The sequence below is a fragment of the Fulmarus glacialis genome, unplaced genomic scaffold (genome assembly GCF_000690835.1).
Source record: "Fulmarus glacialis isolate BGI_N327 unplaced genomic scaffold, ASM69083v1 scaffold8149, whole genome shotgun sequence".
NCBI classification, from domain to species: Eukaryota; Metazoa; Chordata; class Aves; order Procellariiformes; family Procellariidae; genus Fulmarus; species Fulmarus glacialis.
The window spans coordinates 49,758-70,435 of NW_009232568.1; the positions used below are offsets into that span (position 1 = coordinate 49,758).

The window sequence follows — 20,678 nt, forward strand, 5'->3', positions numbered from 1 at the left end:
CCCTTCGCCGCGCTTCCCCACGTTCCGCTCCCTGGAGCCCCTGCCAGGCTGCACGGGGCTGGCACCCTGCAGATGGTTAGGCACCAGAAACAATGGGCAGTCTGCTCCTGAATTGCCCAAGAAGGCTGAGCTAGTGGTTATTGCCACAACGTTTATCATGGGGAAACTTTTGCAATGATCACACACTCGCTGGAACTTGGCTTCCATCTAGCGTTTCGAAAGTTGTGAGCTTGCAGAGGAGAACTCTGCACAGCGACAGGACAAGCGGGACAGCACCATGAAGCTTGAGACTGATCCAATTCTGCCTTGCAGCTGCAGGGTAAACTTTGCTGGGTAAAATTTCTAATTCTCCTATCTGAAGTGCTCATTATAAAGATGAGAGAGCAATTGAAAGGGGCCGGGGGGGAAGCTTCAAACACATATTGCAATTTTTCAAGTGCGCAAGCCAAAACTCTCAAGGGATTGTACAAACAGAAGCTGACAAAAAAACAGCTAACACACTTTGCTTAGGCTTTGGGCAGCCCTTGCAGAGAAGAATTTAAAGGTGATGATTTCTGGAGCAGCTTTCAAGTTTTTGAGTTTTCTTCTTATTTTTAATCTTTCCCTGATTAGAAGCTGTAGATAAAAATTAACATGGACAAAGATCTCGTAAGTAAATTCCAAGTACCACCTCTCTTCCAGATCAAAAGGCTAACAGGGAATCATATTCCCAGGACCAAGGATCAGTGACAGAGTTCACTGCTCAAATGGAAGAAAAAAAAATCCACATGCACAACTGACATCCAAAATGGCTCAACATAATTTATTTTTTATGTTAAAATGTACAGAGTTCTTTTGAAAGTACTTGCTAGAAAGGGAAAAAAAAGTGATATTACATACAAGGAGAGGAAGGGAGACCATCCAGCCAGGAGCGTATGACATGGAGAATTACAAAGGCATCTAGGCACCCCTTCCCCTTAGCTTACAAGTCACCATGAACAAAGTACAAAGAGGTTACAAAACAGGAAAAGCAAATATAAACAGACAGGAATAGACTCAGCTTCATTTGTACATGCGGCTTTTAGAGGCATCTGGAGCTCCTATTCACACACTCTAGAGATCTCTTTAAAGAGAATTTTTATCTTTCTTAAAATAGTTTTTAATATTCTACAACAAAGATAAAAAATTTTAAAGATGGAATGAAATGAAAAAGCTCTTATTTTTAAAAGGCATCAAAGTCACTAACAGTGAGATTTTTTTTTTTAATTTCTTTTAGAAGATTACCCAAGTTATCTTGCTAAAAATACATTTTTTTTTTTTTTTTTTTTTTTTTTTAAACAGAAGTGAAAAAATGGTAGGTACCAATATTACTGCGTTGGATAATTTCTTTTTATATATAGAAAAGAACATTTTTTTTTTTCTACAATAGTTCTACAGTCACAAAGGCTTGTGGAAAAGGGAGCTGCCCAATTGATAAAAAAAACATACAAAACCAAATGAAACAGAACAGCAAACAAACTAAATTCATGGCCCTCATTTCAACAGCTTCTCCTCCTGTCTCAGACCCCCACCCACCTCCCTACCCAGCCCACCCCCAGCCATCAGGAAGCAGTGACACAGCTGAAGATCTAGGAAGGAGAGGGCAGCACAGTGCACTTTCTACATGGGTTATTTGGAACTGGAATAGTATATACAGAGAAATGGGGTCCTACACAGCCTTGTACATGCTCAAAACTAAACAGAAATAAAAAGTGGAAGTCCTTTGAATTCTGCCTTTTATGGTTAGCAGTTATTGGAGGAAAGTCCATTTTAGTGCATCTGAAGAAACCCCAACTTTCTTTTAGACTCTTTTGGTTTAAAAACAAAAGAAATTAGTCTCATTAATGTGTCTGTATTTCTACTTCATATACAATAAAAAAAGAAATTTACATTAAAGGGTGTCCCTTTTTGTATTGGGTGACATGCCAGCAGCATAGCCAAAAAGAATGTGAATTGGATTATGCAGTAATAAACAGCAAAATCCTGCTGCCTGCATCCTACTATGGTGTTTGGACTGTTTCACTCCTACAGAACAGGCCGATTCCCTTCTTTTCCCACACTAGATCAAAAGTGTGGCTATTCCTATAAAATGGGTCTCAAACATAGCGGGAGAATTGGGGAACACATCACTGACTGCCCCAGAGAGCGGCACATTCAGCAACTTGCTACCCCATACCAGGAATGGAAGAGTGACAAGGACACCACAGGGTTCTCATCAGGTCACTTAAAACATACACTTTATCTTCCAAGATTACCTAAGTAAAGAGATTAAGAGGCAGACCACTGGAAACAGCTGCTTTTGAGCTCAGCCCGACTCAAAGGCTCAGAACCAAGACCCTCAGCATTTTGAAGTACATACTAAAGCAGAGTTTGGAATCTCAGAGTTGTGGCTGACTTGCAGTTCACCAGAAGAGCCTGCAACCATTTTCTTGTCCTAATAGACCAATAACCATCCTATCCTCCTCATGACTACGTAAGGGATATAAACAGTTCTCTCTTGAGATGTTTCCAGTAGTTCAGAGTGAAAAACATGTGTGCATGCATGCACATGTCTGTGCACATGCATGTCTGGGTGGTGAATGGGATCATTTTAAGATTACATTATATTTTCAGCATGAAACATACAATTTCAATCAACTCATCTACAAAAACACCAATGTGAATAGTTTATCGTTTACACGTAACTCCAAATTTTACTGAGGGTGTCAGGGAAAATTAAAGATTAAAAATTTTTCCTGACTTGCAGAAATAAAGAGCTTCATTTATCCTCTGTGTCCCCTTCCAAGTCTCCCAATAAGTGCCTCCTGCTTGAAGTAGGAAATGCTAGGTGGGGTTTAGAGAGAAGGGTTGTTATTCTTCAAGATGTCAAACATTTTACATGACTGCAGCACTAGAAACTGCATACAGAGGGGCACGGGGGGGAGAAGGACATACATTTGGAAAAAAAATTTAGAAAGATGATTCCACTGTTACACATATTCTGTCCACATTGTCAGCAAAGTAAGGCTCTTTTTAAATTATGAAAAGATTTTGTGCATGTTTTCCCCTCTAAAAAACATCTGTAAATGATTTTAGCTGTAAAATGTTTCAGGATTGTGAAGAAAACAAAAAAGCAAAACAAAAAAAAAAAATCCAAAAAATAAAGACCAGGCTTCCTAAAAAATAAAATAAACCAAAGAAAATCCCTCTAAATCTACAGCAATGTTTTAACTGGAAAAAGGTCCATTTTCTCTGGTTCGTCAGTATAAAAGGTTCCTTTATTTATATATATTTCAGTTTTTAGGATGCAAGTTCATCTTGCTCATCTTCTCATGTATGGTCCATTGAGAGACTGCTTGGGCACCCCAGCAGCATTCATGTAGCTGTGATGGGAGGGGCCAGTGTACATCATGTTTCCATGAGGATTTGGCTGCATAGGCTGCTGGGTATAGGCCTGGCTCCCCATCATTCCCATCTGCATCTGCATAGGATACTGTGCTGTCTGGTTCATGTAGGCAGGGTTACTATGGTAACTGCTGTTCATCATAGGCTGTGTCATTCTGTAGCTGTTCATGGCATTCAGGGTGTTCATATTCATGGAATTAACATTGTAAGGGGTGGTTGGCATTAGGTTGACTCCCATGTTCATACCCCGTTGAACAGCTAACGTACGAGGACCAGCCTGCATGGCAACTGCGGGTGGGCTGCGGCCATAGAGCTGCTGCTGGTGTGCAGTTGCAGAGGGCAGTGGTGCTGATTTAGAGCGAATGGAAATATGCCCTTTGACTGGCATTTGCCCCTGCAACCTCTGTGTATGTGGAATACCAATATTGGTAGCAGACATATTACACTGAAGCAGAGGTGACGTGAGGTTCATGGTGGTGGACGCCAGGTTTGGTGGGGGTGTCATAGTGGCTTGTGCTTGTGGTGTGCCTGCTAACGGATGAGAGGGAGCTAGCTGAGCCAATCCTGTGTTGGACAGAGAAACGCTGGTTGCATAGGAAGTCACAGCAGGAGAATGGCTATAAGGCATGGCATGAGGGTCCATAATGGTGTTTGTCAGCTGCTGCAACTTGGCTAAACTGAATGTGGCTGATGGTTGTGAATAGCTCCCAGCACCAAAATCTCCAGGAATCCTCTCATAGATACTTATGTTACCAGTGCTTCCTGATTCGGGTATTTCCATGATCATAGGTGCTGGGGTGAAGCTGTTGTTCATGCTACACTGAGACAATGGAGGTTGCTGCTGGGGTGGAGGTGGGGGCTGTGGCTGCTGTGACTGAGGCTGTTGCTGTGGTGGCTGCGTTGTTGGTTGCTGGTTACTTGGAGGCCTTTCTACTACACAGCTCTGAGGTGACTTGATATTGCAGTTTGCTGCAGGCTGGACAGTGTTTTGCTGCATCATGCTGCAGCTGCTGCCAATGTTTGCCATTTGCTGAGTAACAACACAACTATTCTGAGTGAGGCTGCTAGAAGAGGACAGTCCTCCATATGAACAGCTGCTCTGGGAAGAGTTATTTCCACAAATGCTGCCTCCCATAGTGGAGTCATAGCTGCTGGGGTTTTCATAATTCTCTGTAGTGCTCTCAATGCTGCCAAGGTCACTGAAGCCACTATCCACCACCTGCTGAGAGTGGTCCGATACTGAAGGCACATCCATCATGGGGCTGGTCTCCATGTTCTGCATAGAGGGTGCGGACAGGGATCCTTGTTCAGGACTTATCTGGGTGTAACTGCTCTCCAGAGCAGGCACATTTGGGCTGCTGACAGAACGTACAGACTGGCTGGGGTGGGACTGAACAGAGGATATTGGACTGTTGTGTTCTGAGGCCTGGCAATCTTCAACCATTGATATCTGAGGATCCTCCTCAGTCTGGGTGTAACTCTGCAAAGTCTGACAAGCTGCAAGAGTTTCTTCACAGTCCTGGTAAGCTACATCATGCTCATTGCTTTCCTCCTGTGTCAAGGACTGGACTGCTTGAACAGTTTCAAGATCTAGTTCACTATGAGGAATCTCTTCCTCTTCCTTTAATTCAATTAACCCTTCTTTATTGCTTTGCTCTTCTTCATGATCATCTTCAGACCCAGGGACGTGCTCTGAGCCCACCGATGTCTCATTGGAAGCCTGCTCTTCCTCAGAATCTGCCTCTGCTTCATCTTTTTCTTTTGCATCTTCCCTACTGCTTGGTATGCTTGTTTCTAAAAAACATTCTTGCACCTGAGGCTCCTCCTTCACCCCTTCTCTAACAGGCTGCTCTTCCAATTCTTTTTTCTTCACAGACTCCAGATGACCATCATCTTCGTCGTCAGCGTCATGATCTTCATTTTGATTTGTTACTACTGCAACTTCCTCTTCCTCCTCATGGTCATGCTCAGGTTCATCTAGTTCTTGCTGTTCTTCTTCTGATTGCCTTTGCTCTTCTAAAACCCGTGGCTTCTCCTCTACCTCCTCTTCTATCTCAGGCTCTTTTACTTCTGGCACTGGACTGCTGTTGCTGTCCACAGGAGAAACTGGTCTTACTTCACTGCTCGCTATATCTTCCTCTTCTCCCTCTCCTACCTCTTCTGCTTCCATATTCACATCTTCCTCTTTCCTTTCCTCAATAAGAGGCAGCTCTTCTTTCTGCTCAACACTTTCTTCTTTATCTGAAATTTTGGGCTTACGCCCAGGTTTTGAATTAGCTACCACTGCATCAACTCCATCATCCTGAACTGATGGTGGCACTTTTTCCCGGTTCAGTTTAAAACCTGGTTTTCGACCAGGTCTTTTCTTCCAGTGGACTGGTTTTCGGCTTTTCCCTTTTGGCCATCCCTTCTTCTTTTTCATGGGTGTAGAAGTATCTGGTTCAAGTAAAGAATCCTTTCCTTCACATTTTCTCAGCACAGATAATGGTTTCAGAGTTGGGTTACCTGAAAACACAAATTGAAAGACACTGTTCAAACATTTTTGTTTGACATGAGCATTCACAGAAGCTTTCCCAAGCATTCCCATCATGTTTATCAACTTTATGTATTAGTACTAGCTTAGAGATTTATTGTGAAGGGTAACAAGAAGGATCAAGGATCTGCTCATTAGCAATCACATTGCACATTACATTTTCAAAGAACACAATGCTTTCAAGATTTTGCATGGTCAAAGCCCTGAGCCTTTCATACACAATTCAGATTAAACACTAGGCTATACGATAAAGTCCTGGAAAGACTCAACACCCTTTAAAATTTTATTTATACAATATGTTCACAAATGAAAATGTTCCAGTGTAGGGGAACACATGAAGTTTGAAGTTGCAATAAAAACATGTTTCCATTTAGATCTGTATTTTGTGCATCTGCTGAAGAAAGGAAATATTTCCACTTTTTTCACGGCTTATGCTTTTAAATGCCAACAGAAATACACAGATGACTGAATTTGGCTAGATTTTTTTTTTTTTTTTTAAATCTGAGAAATCATTAAAAGGAGGCTGAATTCCTCTCTCATCTGACTTTTATTTGATGAAGGAAGTTTTGCATTTCAGTGACTTTCTAAACACTAGAATAGGTTCAGAGCTTATACAGCCAGAAAGGAATGTCATCATTTACTGAGAACTTACAGAATACTGTAAGGCATTCCCTGAATTAATTTTGTTTTGAACCTGTCAATTAGGATAGTCAGTGACATTTTACACAACTCTTGGTAAACTACTGCCACAGTTATTCATTGACACTAGTTGATATTCACACTTTACCATCTGAGTTTCTGTCTTCAGACACTGAATTTACTTAATCTGCTTTTGTATTAGTTTTCTTTTTATCTGCTAGGCAGAAAATCTCTCTTACCAAGTAACAGTTCTCACCTAAGTAATTTGTAAATTTATCACTCTTTTGCCTCTGCTTTCTTTGAATCTATCATTACAGAACATTTGTTCTAGTGTCTTAATCAGCCCACAACTGTTCTTTGAACTATTCCAGTTTTATCAATACTCTTATCAAGTGTGAATAATTGAGTAAAGATGGTTGTAGTAGTTTCACCAAAGCTAAATAAAGAGATGACAGAATGTCTCTACTCCACGTGAGATTCCCCTGTTCATATATTTAAGGATCATCTGAATCTCTTTGGCTTTGAGCTAGAAAACCATGCTAATACTGGACATGACCTTCAAATACTCTCTCATAAACTTTGTCAGTGAATTGCCCTTCACTTCATTTACCAAATCCCTTCTTTTTCTGTCAGCTGCTACATTATTTTTTAATTTATCCATAAAATAGCAGTACAGACAGACACATAACCCAGACCAATCTCCCTTAGAATAGAACAGAATAGTTCTGTTGGATGGAACCTACAACGACCATCTAGTCCAACTGCCTTGCACCCCATTAATAACAAAGCTGCTTAATTACTCCCTGTTTGCAGCTTGATTTATTTAATATGTATTAGCTTGATTCTGTAACATTTCAGCTTAAGCAAATGGTTTTGATTAAGTCAAATATCTCTCAAAACACTAAGTAGATAACAGCAATTACTCTTATTAACCAAGCTGTAGTCTTGTAAAAATATACCATTGTCTGACAAATACATTTTTCACATACCAGTGTTCATTGGTATTGAGCAAATAACCCTCCCTGGACTTTCTATGAAGTAATACGCCAGTCATCCTACTATTTAAATCCGGACGAATGTCACACTGATGGGCCTCTAATTAGGCTGGTCATCCCACTATATAGATATAAGTTCAATTTCCCCCCAATATTCAGAGTACATTTATTCACATTTCTGCCCTTTCTACCATCTTAAAAAATGTTATTGATTCCACGCTATGAATTTCCCAAGAAGAGCTGTTTTAAGTCCACAGTTATGCAATGAAGGTAAAACTAAATAATGTGTTCCTAGTAGTTCACAAATGCTTCTTAAAACCTAATCACAGGTCAGCTAAGTTACTCTTGCCCTTTGCTCACACAGGCATTTACTCTAAATATCTCCAGTGAGAAGCATTCTGAAAAAATTCTGGGTATTAAAAAATGAATTTAAAACAAATATTGAATTCAAAATTCAACAACTCCTTGAAGTCATCCGTAAAAGAAATATTTGGAATGTGAATGAAGGAAAGAAAGGATCTGTCACAGTCAGCATATCATTGGGCAGGAATAAGGAAACACTACTTTCATAGTATTTGTTAAAGCATTAACACTTAAGCCCTTCAAAAAAAAAAATCCACCTCTTTAAAAAAAAAAAAATTTAAAAATTCACTATTTCTCTTCCCCTTCTTTCACATTTCCTATCTACTACAGAAGATTAGATTTACCACCTCTTAGGTAAAGACCCTTTCCTTTTATCTGTACTGTCATGGATTTAATATTTTTAAGAATTAAAAAAAAAAAGTAAATTATCTTATGATGGCAGGCTCCCCTTATAATAATGTAATATTAAAAGGTGTCCAGTCTGGGTTCCCCAGGACAAAACAGACATGGAGCTACTGGAGAGAGCCCAGCAAAGGGCCACTAAGATTCCTAAGAGACTGGAGCATCTCTCTGATGAGGAAAGGCTGAGAGAGCTGGGATTAGAGAATAGAAGGCTCAGGGAGGGTCTTATGAATGTGTACAAGTATCTTAAGGGAGGGCGTAAAGAAGATGGAGCCAGGCTCTTTTCAGTGGTGCCCCGGGCCAGGACCAGAAGCAATGGGCACAAACTGAAACACAGGAGGTTCCATCTGAGCATCAGGAAACACTTCTTTACTGTGACTGAGCATTGGAACAGGCTGCCCAGAAAGGTTGTGGAGTCTCCCTCCTTGGAGATATTCAAAAGCTGTCAGGACACGGTCCCGAGCAACTGGCTCTTGGTGGCCTTGCTTAAGCAGCGGAGCTGGACAAGATGACCTCCAGAGGTCCTTTCCAGTCTCAAGGGACCGTGATTCCATGATTTTTACCATATGCACTTGACACCGTCTTCGCAAAAGAATATGCATCTGATGACCACTCAAGATTTCACATGCATCATTTTTTAGGATACTGAGAAACATATGTACGTGCTCATTCAGTTGCACTTCGTTAAACGTCAGTGCCCACACAAGCTTGAACAGAAGATCCTTACAGTATTCACATTCACAGTAAAACTTACAGATACAACTAGGAAAAGCAAAATAATACAGCCCAGCCTATTACAGAGCTCCATCTTCCCCCACGCAACACTAATCAAGTTGCACAGAATTGGTAGAATATAGAGAGACAAGCTTTATTTGTTTTCTACACCACAGAACACACTCTGTCTTCCAGAATGCCTAACCCTTATTAAATACTGGCCTCAAATCACCACACCACAATATCCATTCTCACTGTAGCCCTGACAGCAATGAGAACCAATTCAAATTCTCATCAGACACGAAATTTAAGAGACTGCAATGTTACATTTCAGGGAAATCATAAAACACTTTCAATGCATTGCCTCAGCTACAGATTAAGTTCTCAGGGGAAAAATCTAACGCAAACCACCCCTACTCAGAAATATTAAAAAAAAAAAAAAAAAAAAAATTACAAGCAGGTTTCTGATGGGAAAACTTCCAAAAAATCTAAGCTTCCTATACGCATTCCTAACTCATAGTTATGATTAGAATAGTCTAAATCTGAACCAAGTATTAATGACCGCAATACTATATTTCTGAATTGTCATAAGGCAGTGCTGTTCCCCTCCACCCAGCTTAATTTTTTATCAAAAAAGCCAGCTGTTTATGATGATTGATTATCCCTGTGGGCTAACATGTTTAGGTAATTGAAAGCACATTGTATTTTCCTCTAAGATCATTACAGTTTTACTATGTATATGCAAAGGCACCTGCATTCAGGTGCACTGATGTCAGGAGCAGCAATACCCTAAAATAGTATGCTTACTACTTCATTACTTCCGAGGTTCTGACAAATTTGCAGAAGTTCAGAAAAAAAAGCAACAGAAGTGACATAAGGGAACAGAAAGCACTAAAGTACAAGTGGAGAGTAAGGAACTAAAGTATTTATAAAGTAGGTGAGCAATAAATTTATCATTGTAGTATATAACGAGTGAGAGTTAAAACAGGGGCTTTCCAAATACCATTTTTGATCCGTGGGCACTCTAAGGACTATTTGTAGTCACAAAAGATGGTTTAAAAATCACTGATATATTTTATAAAGCAATATATGTGTGTGGAATCTCTAAAGGGATCTGCACCTCCACCAGAAAACATTCGGAAGAGAAAAAAAACACTTATCTAACAGATCTTCTCCCAACTCTATAGTCTTATTAATGGTGCTGGAGTACCATAAAAATTTATTTCATGAGTAACCTGATCACAATAGAATTAAAAAAACAATGGTATAAGCTGACTGTGCATATATTCTCACTAAGCAAACTTAATGCTGGATCAACATGTGTTTGCACTAAATTTGCATAGTTATATGCTGCTATAAGGATTTAAGAGTAACTGATGCTAAATGGATAGTATACATGGCTATAATCATATTGATGCTTTCAGAATTTAAGTACTTTTAAAGAAAAATTCTCCTCGCTAACCGAAGGCTAGTTGAAAGCCATAAATTAATGAGTTTGTTCCCGTAATGATTTTTTTACTGTGGGATAATGGCACCATACTTCTCTTTCACACAGTTCTTTTGTTTTTATTTTGCTGACTGCCTTGCACTATCAAGAGAACAGAACACATAACAGCCATAATGAAGATTACTAATGGAGCATCTGAATGATAGATGCTTCTTTTGAATTGTCAGTGCACTCTAAGTAACCGGATCGAACCAAATAATTTTATTTTATGAACTGACGGTTCAGAGAACTTTAAGGAGATATGAGAAGCTGAGAGGTAGGACATGCAATGTGATGAAGAACAGGATCTCAAAAGATATAATTTATTATTTCTCTTTGTTACGGAAAACTGAGGGCTCTCCAATTCATTTCTGTTTTATTTCTGTAAGTGACCCTGCTGCATAGGTTCTTCCACAATCACAGATACCAATTCCACTAGGAAAGCTGAATCAAAAGGATACCCTGCGGTCAGGTCATTGCTAATAAGATAGTTAAAAGCATGCACCACATTTTCATAAGACTTGGGAATGTTTGAGGCTGGGTTGACTGGTAATTTATGCCTAACCTTACATTTTGCCTAGAAGTTACAAGGTAAGGTAAGCAACTTGTTCCATCATGAGCTAGCATCATCTAACACTTGCTGACACACTATCTATATCAAACTTTCAACAGCATACCACCAAACATACCATTAGTGTCATCAGACTCCTCCTCATCTTTGGACTTCCTCTTAGAAGAGGGTCTATGCCTGAGTGTGTCTGGTGGGGCTAAGTGCCGAAAGTATCCACTGGGCAAAAGCTCATTCTCCTCCTCTTCGTCCTCCTCCTCCTCCTCCTCCTCCTCCTCAATCTCGAATGTAGGCTCTAATCGGGGCATTGGTCGTTCAGAGTCTGAGTCCTCAAATGGTTCATCCAGCACTTCTGTCGTCTCCGAGATTGTTTCAGTGACAACACTGCTATTGTGGTGCTTACGCTTGCGGACTCGCCTCTTCCAAAAGTTTCTGAAAGTGGAAGGTGGGAGAAGAGAATACAATTTATCATGTCCAGTAGAAGTAAAACACTGATAAATAGAAAACATGAACAGCAGAGTTCAACAGTCTAAGCAGGATCAGAGGGCTCCCTTCCGGAATCCAGACTTCACTAGAAATACTGACCGGCACCTGCCTTCAGTTAGACAGTTGTCAAATACAATGCAAGATGACCAACTTCCATACAGATTGCTAGATTGACTATTGTGTAATAGTATAAACCATTTAAACAGCTGAAGCTAACAGCCCATCCATAACAGCTGAAAGTTCAGAGACACTACAACATAGATGTGAATAGCTTAGAATAAGCTGCAAAGATGATATAGAAGAGAACTTTTTAGTGCAGCATCCCACAAAGAGAGGATTTTCTTGGTCACGTGGATAGAATTCACATCTCCATGGTAAATCATTCCAAAGACTTTATGCTGTGATTTTAGTTGTTTAGATAGCATTTGTGTTTTGCAAGCTTCTTTTAAAAGTAGGACTATATCCGTTTCTATTTTGCGTGACTGAATAAAACTTTAATAACCAAGGAGGAAAAATCAAAATCACAAGGCAGAAGTTAGAATTAAAGAAAAAACCAACCCTTTCCTCTGATTCAACAAAAACCACCACTACAAAAAGGCAGCAGAAAGCACCCTCCAGACAGTTCTGGAACACTGAGCAGATGCTACCTGTACACTTAATACATACCTCATGAGTTGCACAATCCTTCAGAAAGCACCAACATACTGACAAAATAGACTGCATGATATAGTCATAGACAACAAGAAGTAAGGGACACACCTTTCGTTTTAATGTTGGCTTGGTGAGAACAGGTGGAGAGCTTGATCGAGGACTCACAGGCTCATCATCTTCCTCTTCACTACTCTCACTAAAACACCTCAGAATTGCCCTATCACTATCACTGTAGCGGCGGGGTAATCTGTCGCAGTCCTCCGGGAATCTACACTTCAGTGGCTCCACGTTCTTTTTCAACTGCCCTCTCCACCTTTCCATACCTTCGCTGTACCGCCGACGGGGAATTGCAGATTTTTCACCTTTGCCATACTGTCCCTGGGAAACTGCAGATTTTTCCTCATCTTCAGCATACCGGCCTCTTGGGGCTGGAGACTTCTCCTCACATTCACCGCATCTTCCTTGCAAGGCCGCCGACTTCTCCTCACAGTCACTGCACCGGCCTCGTGAGGCTGCTGATTTCTCCTCACATTCACTGCATCGCCCACTGGGAACTGCTGTTTTGTCCTCAATGGGCAATATTGGCTCCTTCTCACAAAAGGGTTCCCGAAGTTTTTTGCCCTTGCGGTTCCATCGACCTCTTCGTGATGGCTGACTGTTTGCAGGTAGACTATCCAGGGGAAAAATGTGCTTGTTTGGCCGTGCAGAATTGGCTGGAGCAACAATGTCTGGCTTTTTTTCACTCTCTGTAGGTGAGTAAGGCTCTTGCTCTTTCTTCTCCCATGACACAGATTTTACCATCTGATTCAAATAAAAACAAATAGATTTCAGACTTCCTATTTAAGCATGCATGTCTATCCTGAATTCGATTCCATAAAAGCTTTTGAGCAGGAATTCAGAAAAGTTTAACAAGAATGACTTTTAAGAATCTAAGAATAACGAAAGAATTGACCTTTACGAGATTCTAATAGTGCTAACTGCTACTCCTTTCCTCCCAGGTGATAATACACCTCAATTAGCTTCCTGACAAGTGACTTCAGTCAGCAGCAGCCGCCATCCAGGGGCCTGCTGGAATGCAAACATCATCTTGCTATGTTCAAACGCAGTATTTGTGTAATTTTCAAGAAAAAAGTGAGACAGAGTTGAAGCTGTTTTTCCATTAAAATGTACAATTAGTTTAATGTAAATACAGTAACAGCGCATAATTTGCCTCCTAGTATTCTAGTCAGTGCTCATCACCTGATGTGAGAGTGCAACCCTTCAAAGACAGCAGCCTAGATTTCAGAAACCTTCACTGCTCTGTGGGAAGTAATTCTAAAGCTATTAGTGGTTTTGCAAAAGTACACAGCAAAAACCTTTCATGAAATATGTTAAAAGTTTTTGTTGATTCATTTCCATTTATGCTATTTGTCACTTACAGAAATAGTGGGTCCTTCAAACCTAAATCCATTTCAATAATTTGATGAGAGACCAGGTTGCTTGAGAGTGGGAGGCAGGTTGTTTGTTTTTGGTGGTTTGTTTTTTGGTTTTTTTGTTTTTTTTTTTTTTTTTTTTTTAATACTGCCCCCCTACCCCCCAAAATCATTAAGGGTAGACAGAGCCTTTTTACTCGTTTCAGAGATAGCCTTTAACCTTTCTCTACATTATGCCTCAATGTTTTCCCTATTTTTAGTTTCTAATCTGAAACTATAAAGATACATAAACTAATCATGACTGCATTGCTTTTTACGATTATGCGAAATGCCCAAGCTTGGCATTTGAAATCTTGTTAGCATTGCCTGCAAAAGCACCGAGTGTAAACTATATGCCACACAGAAGTAACAGATTCACTCTTACACTGGTCTCTGGATCCTTTTCTTTCTGCTGTTGTTGCTCTTCGTTTTCCCCATCCTCTGCCTCCTCCTCTTCATCTTCAGAGACAACTGAGTTGGAAACTATAACAGGTGTCCAACGCAGACACTCTGCATCCACATCTATAGGTCGGACATTAGTTCTAAGCTTTGCCATATGTTCCTGAATAAGTTTCTCCCGACGAATGATCACAAATCTAAACAGTAATAATACGCTGATCAACAACAGGATACATACTGTACATGTTGTCATGTGAAACAGATATAAGATATTACAGAAAAACCTCTGTACTCTCAATCAGTGCTGCCATGAATAACTTCAGAGAGGACAGAAAGCTCATTAAAATTGTACAATTTGCAGTACTGTCAGACAACCAGAGAAAGCATCTTAAAACTGAGAAAATGTTGTTAAATTCTTGCCACTTCTTGTTAATGGTGAAGCCATTATCCTTCCATAGGTAACATTCAGCTGCGGAGTATCACTTTTATTATGTGTTAAATGGACAAGGGGTATGACATTTGGGGAACAGGCAACATGAGGTAAAAGATACTGAATGGTAATAAAAAGACTGCTTTAAAAAGTTACAGTCCCACTACCAGAGTGCATTTTATTCAGGGGGCTGGGAGTAATATCACTGATTAAAGTGTACTGTGAAATGAGGACATAAAACTGTTCTCAAATAACTTCAAGTTTTCCAAATAAGAATACAATCCCACTCCCAAAACTGCTATGGTCTGAATCAAGAATAATTCCCAGTACTTCACTTGACTTGTACACTCAGCTGGGCAAGCAGACTACCTCTATTCTATATCCACACACCTCATTTCTCCCAGTGATCTATCCCACTGTTCAAGTATCCCATGTTAATCCACACAGTTAATGGCATCTTTGAGGTACAGAGAAAAGGGGGGAAACAACTGTCTTGCTCAGTGACTGGAAAAAGGAACAGATTTCCCTCTAGAGAAGGGAAGTTGCTGTTCTTTGCTCTGTTTTGCGAGTATGTTAGTGGACACTTAAGTCTTAAATAAAATCAAGCTTATTAGATGTGACTTGTCTCCAAACACCATTAAATTTCATTCAAATACATCTGAAGCTATTTGGAAATACAACAGGACTCCTGTACTCACTGATCGCTACGGAAGTCAAGCATTCGTAGGTGATGTAGAGTGGAAGTGATATCTTGAGGGCAGATTCCAGTCAGCTTACTCAATTTCTTAATGCTTAATTGCTTGTCACGTTGATGATAAAGGCACTCCAATATTACACTTTTCCAATAAGCCATATATGAGAGACGCCCCAGGTCTGACAGGGGTTTCTCTGGTGATCCTGCTTGACCCTCACGCTTTGAAAGCAAATAGCCTAAAGATATACCAGAAAAAAAATTCAGAAAATTAGCATATATAGCTTCTGTTTCCACCCCAACTTCTACAAAGGCATTTTTCCAGAAAGTAGCTGAATGCTGCCTACAGGATATAGATTATAATTTTGAAGGAAACACTGAGTGGTCTGGCCGATTCTTTTTTGTTGTTTGTTTAAACTCCTGTTATTCAATGATGATGAGATTTCTAAACCACATTGCCATCAGACATTGGCTATGGGCAATGCCACGAGATGGCGGCAGTTGCCCACCTAGAAACTATACTAAGCCTGAAGTACACAAACAGTCTGCCGAATATCTTCCAATTGCAATAGCAATTTTGAAGATGACAGAGGGAAAACATATTTTAGCCATTTAAAACTAATATGGCAAACAATTTTCTTGAAAATTCTCTACTGTCAAAATTCAGGGCAATACTGGAGAGTACCAAGCTCTATCTGCAGAGACTTAATTAATTTAAGACTGTGATACACTGCACAGGTCCAATAAAGTCCGAGAGGTTATACCCTCCCCAGTATGACAAAGGGGGGAGGGGGGAACCCTCTGACAAATGTGTCTTCTCACTGCTGCTCTAATATAGCCCACATTTGTTGATTTCTCAAGACACATCATTGAGATCCTTTGTTTCACCAGTATTTTCAGGAGAACAACTACTTATCTACACAAGGATATTTACCAGCAAAGTAATTCTAATATAATTATACCAGTAGGGCTTTTCTTCTGGACATTAACTCCAGAATTAGTCCACAGGGAGGGCTATATTAGGTTGCACTCGGCATAATAAGACATATGGTTACAGTGGCAAGTTTCCCCATGAACTTGCTGAGATCCATGTATGAATCTGCGAACTGTTTGAGTATTCAGAGCCTAAGTATGTTTGGTTTTGTTGCTCTCAAAGCTAAATTAAAACGTAACTATGACTACCTTTTCCTTAAGACACTCATTCACTTAATCAAGCTGCTGAAGATTTCAACAGACCATGCAGTTTTAGGGTTGGCTTTCTGTAGAAAGAACTACATGCACAAGGTAAGCTTCTGCTAAAAACACTATGCTGACACATGCCTATAGCTTCCACTGTAAGTTGCTTACACAGGAAACATACGAATTAGGGGAAAAATGATCAATTTGTCTTTAGAATTGAAGCCTTCCAACAATAAGAATAAATTGTGAAGTTCAGATGATTTTGTGAGCTTTAGAATCCTTTGTCCCGAGATGTTTTTTAATTGGAAAAATATCCTCTTCCACAGTTAAGCCTTTCTGTAAAACGTGAAAAGACAAAGACTAAAAAAAGTGAAGAAAAAGTTCCTTACTGAAGTCAATTAGGAACCTGCCATAGCCCTTACGCTGGTATTGTGGAAGAATCATTATACAGGAAACATTGTACTTCTGTTGGCAGTGTTTTTCCTGTTGGGGGAAAAAGCAGCAAATTTTAAAAAAAAAAAAAAAAAAAAGACCAGTTAGAAATAGTAGTTGTTCTATACAAGTCCCTAATTACTTCTATAGCAGAAACTGAGATAGAAAGCCACAGTCAAAGTTTCTTAGGAACAACAACGTACATGAGCCAAGGAAAGACTTCAAAAAGAGAGAATAATGTTAAAACTCTATTACCATCATTTCAGTTCAGAAAAACAAAAAGAACGAAACCTTGACATAACTACCAGCTTCTGCTTAGATAAAACAAAGAACATGGGCTGCATAGCAGATAAAAGTTCAAAGCATAAATATGAAGGCAGCTAAATTCACTGGAAAAGATTGCAGTATTCCAGTGAATCTTTAAACGTTATAACCATAACATACTAAAATCCAATCTCAAATCTGCTCTTCTGAAGACTGAAAGGAAAAGCTTCAATTAAAGCTATTTAAAAATAAATAAAACAATTACAGATAAAAATCTTAAGAAAAGGCCTATCTGAAATCTTGGCCCTGTTTCGTCAAAAAAATAAAAGGTTTCAAATGAGGTGCAAAATTGCCAAACTTTTTTGGAAAACAATGTATTTACAGAAGGAAAGATGAGATAGAACTACTTAGTAACAATATTTATCTCACACACAGTACTACCCATCACCACCAAGAGTAGGAAGTCATTTGAAGAGTTGGGGTTTTTTTAGCTACTAGCTGCAGTACAAATTCCTTAGAGAAAATATGCTATTCCACATTATGAGGAAACTTGGTTTTATTAGTTGGTGTGGTTGGTGGTCTCTGAATGTAACATAAATAAAATCTGGTTGCAATAGATGTCTATACCTATATTACATAATGTATTATATAAAATGCAAGGGCCTAAATTACAACAATTTAAAGACTCTGAAGCAGCATTTCTCACCATCGCAAATGCAGTTCCAAATCTGAAGTACTCAAATACTTGCCTTGGAAAAGTAGCCAACAAGGTGACAGCCCTTGACATCATTCTGTGTCAGCACGTAGAAAAGAAATGGCTCCACATCGTAATAGAGAGTCTTATGGTCCAGGAAGAGTTTGGCTAACAAGCACAAATTCTGGCAGTAGATAGTGCTGACATTGCCATCAACCTTACAAAAATGAGGAAACGTTTTGTCACTCCATTTGCTCTCATGCAAGGACATGCTTCATCTGGGTATCCCTGTACGTTTAATGTCTAACATGAAGGAAGACTCCTCTGTCACAGGTAGCATCTCGAAGGACTTAAACTTCCACAGCATAAAGGCTGCAGCCAAGTCACTGTTACATTCATTAGCTTAAGAGAGAACTTAAAATTCATTTTCCTAAAATGAAAACGCATTTTTACAACTTCTCACATGTTTTATGGATGAATAATCTATACATGAGGTCAGCTCCCACTGCTTGCTTGTAGTTCTTCACTCTTAGCAACTGAATGCTTCAAGAATGAGGATCTTTAGGGCTATGAAACGTATGCTATCCTGCTGCAAACATGTGACCTGTTAGGTCTTATTTGACTGCAGTATTACAAGTTAGACATCATAGTAGCTGAGTCTACAGACTACTCTGCAGAAGGACCTGGACAGGCCGGATCGATGGGCTGAGGCCAATTGTATGAGGTTTAACAAGGCCAAATGCCGGGTCCTGCACTTCAGTCACAACAACCCCATGCAACACTACAGGCTTGGGGAAGAGTGGCTGGAAAGCTGTCTGGTAGAAAAGGACCTGGGGGTGCTGGTTGACAGCCGGCTGAACGTGAGCCGGCACCCACCTGGGGATACTGTGAGATCTTATCACATGATTGGGTGCTAAAGACCCTGTTTTATACATAAAAGTGAGTGGCTCAGTTTTCTAACTTACCTCAAAGACTGAAATACTGTTTTTTCTGTAAATTTCATTGGCTGGAGGATGAAACCAGCCACATTTTTTCATATGCTGTTGGAGAATAGTTCTGCTTTTCATATACTTTAGACAGAATTCACAAAGGTACAACTTGGGTAGCCTGTAAGCAAAGATAAAGAAAGATCAAAGACTGAAGATAGAGACTTTTGTATAAAATTCCTCACTCCTACAGATAGAGAACTTGATGAAAACAAACCCAGTATATACTGACCTTGTGTATGTGCTAATCAGGACAAAAACACCCTACCACACTTAAAGTCATGGCACTTACTTATTCTGTAATAAATGCATATCAAAAAATGTGTTTAATGTTCTGTATAATTACTTTTACACTAAATTATGTCAGAAAAAATACGTGAATTGATTAAAATCCTAGAAAAAATAGCAAAAAAACCCCCAGTTTCGTGCTAGTGACACTAGGATGGATTAGATAAATAGTTCCTATTCTCCCCCTTCCCTCCTCGTAACAGACTGCTGTATGTAGCCCTGAGCAATGGGTCACAACCCTATCTATCTGTTTGCTTTAAAACCATTTTACATACTATGTTGACATGAACAATTTGAATGCAAGTGTCCCAATATTATTGTGATTTACCTCCATTTACATACTCTAGCTTGGGCAGGGATGCTATTTTCAGTTACCTTCAATGCCTTTAGCAGAGCAAGAATAATTCCTCATGACAGACCACATGTTCTTATGAAATAGTAGAATAAAGAGTTTTATTTAATTTTGTTTCTCTAGCTACGACCCTTAGAAATTATTCCTCTTTCTGAATCAAGTTAAAGTTCAGAGAGTTTGCAGTTTAGACAGTTTGCAAAGTTCTTAAGCAAGAGAACATCAAAACAACTATACGTGCATCACAGCAGAACAACGTTTCAGATGCCAAAACATGTAACATTAAACATTTCTTCTTTAGCTGTGTTGAACTACATACAGCATAAAAATAATACATCAAAGTAATTCCTGTGAAATTTCTATTTATTTTTCTCTTTCAACTCCCATAGATAGTATACAGCCAATTCTAATCAAATAATTTAATACACAGTTAACTGCCTATTCCCTAAACAAACTTATTATTTTTTATCATGAGGAGTGCTGCAGTTGATTCGCTGGTGGGAAGGGATGGCATTCAGAGGGACCGTGACAGGCTGGAGGAGTGGGCCCATGCAAACCTCATGAAGTTCAACAAAGCAAAAAGTGTAAGGTCCTGCACCTGGGTGGGGACAATCCCTGGTATCAATACAGCCTGGGGGATGAATGGATTGAGAGCAACCCTGCCGAGAAGGACTTGGAGGTACTGGTGGATGAAAAATTGGACGTGAGTCAGCAATGTGTGCTTGCAGCCCAGGCAGCCAATCGTATCCTGGGCTGCATCCAAAGAATTGTGGCCAGCAGGTTGAGGGAGGTGATTCTCCCCCTCTACTCCACTCCTGTGAGACTCCACATGGAGTACTGCATCCCGCTCTGGGGTCCTCAGTACAAGACACAGACCTGTTAGACTGAGTCCAGAGGACAGCCACAAAAATGATCCAAGGCTGAAACACCCCTCCTATGAGGAAAGGCTGAGAGAGTTGCGGTTGCTCAGCCTGGAGAAGAGAAGGCTCCAGGGAGACCTTATTGCAGCCTTTCAATATATAAAGGGGGCTTATAAGAAAGACCGAGAGAGACTTTTTACCGGGGCCTGTAGTGATGGGACAAGGGGCAAAGGCTTTAAACTGAAAGCAGATAGATTTAGATTGGATAGAAGGAAGACATTTTTTACAATAGGGGTGGTTAAGACACTGGAACAGGTTGCCCAGAGAAACTGCGGATGCCCCATCATTGGAAGTGTTCAAGATCAGGCTGGACGGGCTTATGAGCAACCTGATCTAGTGAAAGATGTCCCTGCCCA

At 39.9% G+C, this 20,678-nt stretch overlaps 1 protein-coding gene across 1 annotated transcript in view; it reads right to left on the reverse strand.

Annotated features, from left to right (window-relative positions):
* Nucleotides 1-2,630: 2,630 nt before the first annotated feature.
* KAT6A (K(lysine) acetyltransferase 6A) overlaps nt 2,631-20,678 on the reverse strand; it is a 47,190-nt gene continuing 29,142 nt past the window's right edge. The window contains exons 10-18 of the mRNA XM_009584944.1: nt 18,745-18,886; nt 17,835-17,996; nt 16,779-16,872; nt 15,218-15,449; nt 14,076-14,286; nt 12,798-13,040; nt 12,346-12,716; nt 11,224-11,534; nt 2,631-5,907 (exon numbers count right to left, since the gene is read on the reverse strand). Coding sequence (XP_009583239.1) covers nt 3,320-5,907; nt 11,224-11,534; nt 12,346-12,716; nt 12,798-13,040; nt 14,076-14,286; nt 15,218-15,449; nt 16,779-16,872; nt 17,835-17,996; nt 18,745-18,886 — 4,354 coding nt within the window. The 3' untranslated portion in view covers nt 2,631-3,319. The remainder of the gene's footprint in view (nt 5,908-11,223; nt 11,535-12,345; nt 12,717-12,797; nt 13,041-14,075; nt 14,287-15,217; nt 15,450-16,778; nt 16,873-17,834; nt 17,997-18,744; nt 18,887-20,678) is intronic.